General features: G+C 64.3%; 1 protein-coding gene across 1 annotated transcript in view; it reads right to left on the reverse strand.

Annotated features, from left to right (window-relative positions):
- Positions 1–4,171, reverse strand: part of Slc4a1 (solute carrier family 4 member 1 (Diego blood group)) — a 13,923-nt gene that overhangs the window by 4,996 nt on the left and 4,756 nt on the right. The window contains exons 11-18 of the mRNA XM_033763143.1: positions 3,995–4,171; positions 3,762–3,910; positions 3,486–3,680; positions 2,606–2,770; positions 2,230–2,319; positions 1,751–1,917; positions 1,082–1,335; positions 19–230 (exon numbers count right to left, since the gene is read on the reverse strand). The exon at positions 3,995–4,171 is cut by the window's right edge and continues 2 nt beyond it. Coding sequence (XP_033619034.1) covers positions 19–230; positions 1,082–1,335; positions 1,751–1,917; positions 2,230–2,319; positions 2,606–2,770; positions 3,486–3,680; positions 3,762–3,910; positions 3,995–4,171 — 1,409 coding nt within the window. The remainder of the gene's footprint in view (positions 1–18; positions 231–1,081; positions 1,336–1,750; positions 1,918–2,229; positions 2,320–2,605; positions 2,771–3,485; positions 3,681–3,761; positions 3,911–3,994) is intronic.

Here is a 4,171-nt window from a genome sequence, read left to right on the forward strand (position 1 = left end):
CCGGCTGGTCCCGCCCACCCGCGCCACGCCCCAGCCCACGACGCGGGGCCCACACTGTACCCGCTTCACGAAGGGCAAGTCCGGGTGGTACTTGGCCGGCTTCAGCAGCAGCAGGATGCGGTCGAAGAGCTGGATGCCGCTGAGCGACGTGACGCCCATGTAGAGGAAGATGCCGAACAGCACCGCCAACGGGATGCGGGACAGCACCGGCTCCATGAGGATGGACAGGCCTGCGGGGACGCGCACGTCAGCCCGGCCCCACGCGGCCACCGCGGCACCCACGGGCCTGATGTGGGCTGGGATGGAACTCACGGGTCCCAGGGGCTTTGGCTGGGGTCGTCTATGGATACTCCACAGCCCTTTTTATGTTGAGACGAAGCTCCTGAGTTGCCCAGGTTGGGCTCAAACCTGCTGTTCTCTGGATCGCCGCGAGTTCGAGGCCAGCTTGGGCTAAACAGTGAGCTCAAGGCCAGCCTGAACTGCACAGCGAGACCCTATCTCAAAAAAACAAAAACCAAAAACCAAAAACTTGCAACCTTCCTGCCTCAGCCTCCCAGAGTGCTGGGAACATGGGTGCGCCCCACTGCACCCAGCTTTGTGGATCCTTTCAATAAACATTGTCCTGCTTTATGGATGAGCAAGTGGGTGCAGAGAGGCGATGCATGGCTGGCAAGGGGTCCAACTGCACTGCCAGCCGTAAACCCACTCCCCTTCCTTGTGGGGTCACCAAGGCCACAGAAAGGGACCTTCCTGCTCCCTACCCAGAGTGCTTCCTGACCCCTCCGGGACAGGTGGACACACCTCTCCTAAGACACTCCCCTGCCCATTGTGGTGGTGCACGCCTGTAGTCCCAGTGCAGGCTGAGGCAGGGGGTCGAGGGCCTGAGGTCAGCTGGACCCCATCTCAAATTTAGGGTTGGGGGGTAGCTAGGCTGCACAGAGCGTTTGATCCCTGGCACCAAAGCACAGGCCCCACTTCAGCTCTGGAGTGGGGGCCTCGGCCTTGCTTTGCCCTCCAGCTGGTGGAGGAGACACAGGGTGTCCTGGGCCCTGTCCCTGGCTGGCCACTTGCCCTCACTCACCCACCAGCACGGACACCAGCAGCCCACTGATCCGCTGCTCCTTGACCTCCTGGATCTGGGCTGCAGCCCCCGGGGTGCTGGCCTTGCCCATGACGGTGAGGGCGTTGGCGTGGGTGACGGAGCGCACGGTGGTGGCACTGAGCCAGGGCATCCCAAAGAGTGCAGCCACCCCGCCCATGCCCACCACCAGCAGCAGGTCCAGGTGGAAGCCTGAGCCCTTGGTCATCTTGCGTTCCGGCTTGCTGACGATCAGCCTGGGGGAGGGATCAGTGAGCCGGGCCCGTGCACCCCCGGTGACCATCTGAGGATGCCCACGGCCGATGAGCAGCCCCACCCCAGCGCTTTGCCTGAGCAGCCTCATTCTAGGGTTGCCAATTTGCATCTTTTATCTTAGGGCCCTCCGAGCCAGGCATGGGGGCATACCCCTGTCACCCATCAGGAGGCTGAGGCAGGATTGCCATGAGTTCCAGGCCAGCTTGGGCTACATAGTGAGTTTAAAGACAGCCTGGACTACATAGCAAGACCATGTCTAAGAGAGATAAAAACAAAAACAAAAGAAAAAAGCAAAGGCTGCCCAGCAAGACAGCCTCAGTACAGGGAAGCTGCCCCCCCCAGTCCTGGTGCCAGTGGCTAGGGCCACGCCCAGCGTCCCCGCCCCCGGGCTCTCACGTCGTGATCTGGGACTCGAGGAAGATGAGGATGAAGACCAGCAGGGCAGGCAGGGCAGATGCGAACATCATCCATGTGGGGAAGAGTCTGTACAGGCCCAGCGGGTGAATGACCCAGCCCCGGGCCGAGGCGTTGGACACTTTAAGGCCGTCAGGCACCGAGAGTTTCTGTGGGAGGAGACAGCGCTGAGGGGCGGGCACTGGGCGGGGCCTAGGGACCCTGGCGCCGGGGTTTTCTGAGCCGGCCCTCTTCACCGGCTCAGTCCCAGCCTCTCAGATGAAAAGAGACCCAGAGACGCTGTGAAGCTCGTGCGTGTCACACGCTGCGTGGTGGCCAAGCTCAGAGCGGGCTCTTTCCCACTGCCCTGGCAGGCAGGGTCTGCGGGCCTGGAGGGCTCCGGGGCCAGGCAGATAGGGCTGCGGCAGGGCCGGCGTGGGGAGCGCCTGGGAAGGGCGTGAGGGTGTGTCCGGGGAGGGTACCTGGGTGTAGGTGTCTTTGATGAAGGAGTCCACCAGGACCATGATCAAGATGGAAATGGGGACCCCGAAGTCTCCGATGACCCGGCGTAGCTGGGGACAGAGGAAAGGTGGAGATGGGCACGGGCGCTGTGCCCTCCGGTCCCCACTGACCCAGGGCCGGGCCAGCCTCTACTGGTGCCTGTCCCCATCCAGCGGTCCCACCTCCTGCTGCTCCCAGGCCCACCCTGCCTGAGAGCTGTCCCTGCTCCCTGCTGGGCCCCCAGCCTGGCCTTGCCCAGGGGGGACAGGGGCGTGGGATGGGGCTCTGGAGGAAAGGGGAGGTGCCGGGAAGCTGGGGTGCAGCCGGCCTGGGGGAGGGGTGGGTGGGGCGGCGGACCTTGCCGGGGAAGTAGGAGCTGTTCTTGAGCTTGCGAAGCATCATGGCCAGGATGAAGGTGCCAGCCATGAGCACCAGGGAGAAGAGGGCCGTGTTGGGCAGAGGCCCCCTTGGCTTGGTCACCTTGGGGTCGTACGTTTTCTGCAGCGGGTGGTCCTGGAAGATCTGCAGCGGAAGGCCCGGTAGCTCCCTCAGCCAAGCAGGGCGGGGCACACCCTGTCTACCCAGCAGGGACTCATGCCTCCACCCAGCCGTGCCTCTGCCCATCGCTGGGCGGCTGAGCTGCCTAGGACGCTTTCTTCCCTCTGTCCACCTCCTGCCCAGCTGACACGGTGACAGAGGGGCCCCCGGAGTTTGGTTGTCAGAGATGAAGACCGGGTTAGGCTCTCGTGAGGGGTGAGTGTGCAGCCTGTGCACGGAGGGGCAGCCGTGAAGGCCGCAGCGCAGACCAGGCAGGAGAGGTTTTCTCCAAGGGGCTTAAGGGGCCGGGCTGGGACTAGGGGCAGAGTGCTTGCCTAGTGTGCCCTGGGCCCTGGTTCCAGCCCCAGGACTGCAAAATAAATACACAAATACATAAATGTACATCTTGGAAGGCCTGGAGACTGGAAAGGCCTGTGCCCTTCTCCCCAGAAAGTGCAGACAGCAGTGGGCCGGCTCCCGGGTCACAGGTGGGCACCTGGTGCTCTCCACCTTCGCGGTGACTGGGCGCCACACCGTCAGCCACACCGCCCATCATCCCTTGGGGTGCGGTGCACCATGGCCACGGCCAGCACGAGGACACTGAATCACAGGTGCAAGCGTGCAGCCCAGCCCTGCACCCGGAAACAGGCCCAGGTGCCTCGCGGCCAGACGCCAGCAGACGCATCCCGGCCAGGCCCACCTTGATCAGCTTGGAGAAGGTCTCATAGATGAAGATGAGGGAGATGAGAAACGAGAAGATCTCCTGCGTGTAGCGGGAGATGAAGCGGACCAGGAAGCTGCCCTCGAAGGCCACCACCAGCAGCACGAGCAGGATGAGCCAGAAGCCGATCCAGGCGCGGCCCACGATGTATTCCAGGCCGTGGCTCTCGCAGAACTAGGGTGCGGGAGGCTGGCGTCAGGCCCTGGAGGCTCGGCCCTGGCATCTCACGGGGTGGGTGGGGACGGCGCTACCCACCAAGAAAAACGCATCCTCGAACACCAGCAGCGGCCCGGAGAAGCCGAGCACCAGCAGGGGCTGCGCGCCCAGCAGCGCGAAGACGATGCCCTGCACCGCGGTGGAGATGAGCAGTTCCGACACGCCCATCTGGTTCCCGGTCTTCTCCCCTGCGGGCGAGCGGCGGGGTCAGCCGGGATGCCCAGGGCCGGGGTCAGGGGGAGGCGGAGGGACGCCAGGCGGTCGGCACTGACCCAGGAGGCCACCGAACGTGATGGCTGGCGACAGAGCGGCGAAGTAGATGAAGATGACAGCGGCCAGGACCTGGGGGCTCAGCGCGTCCCTGATGTCGCTCAGGTAGTAAGGGTAGCGGCGCCGGACGTCGCGCACCAGGCCCCCGAAGAGCTGGCCCGTCCGCTGCAGGGGATCAT

This window comes from Fukomys damarensis, unplaced genomic scaffold (genome assembly GCF_012274545.1).
Source record: "Fukomys damarensis isolate Sample0158 unplaced genomic scaffold, DMR_v1.0_HiC HiC_scaffold_13, whole genome shotgun sequence".
Lineage (NCBI taxonomy): Eukaryota > Metazoa > Chordata > Mammalia > Rodentia > Bathyergidae > Fukomys > Fukomys damarensis.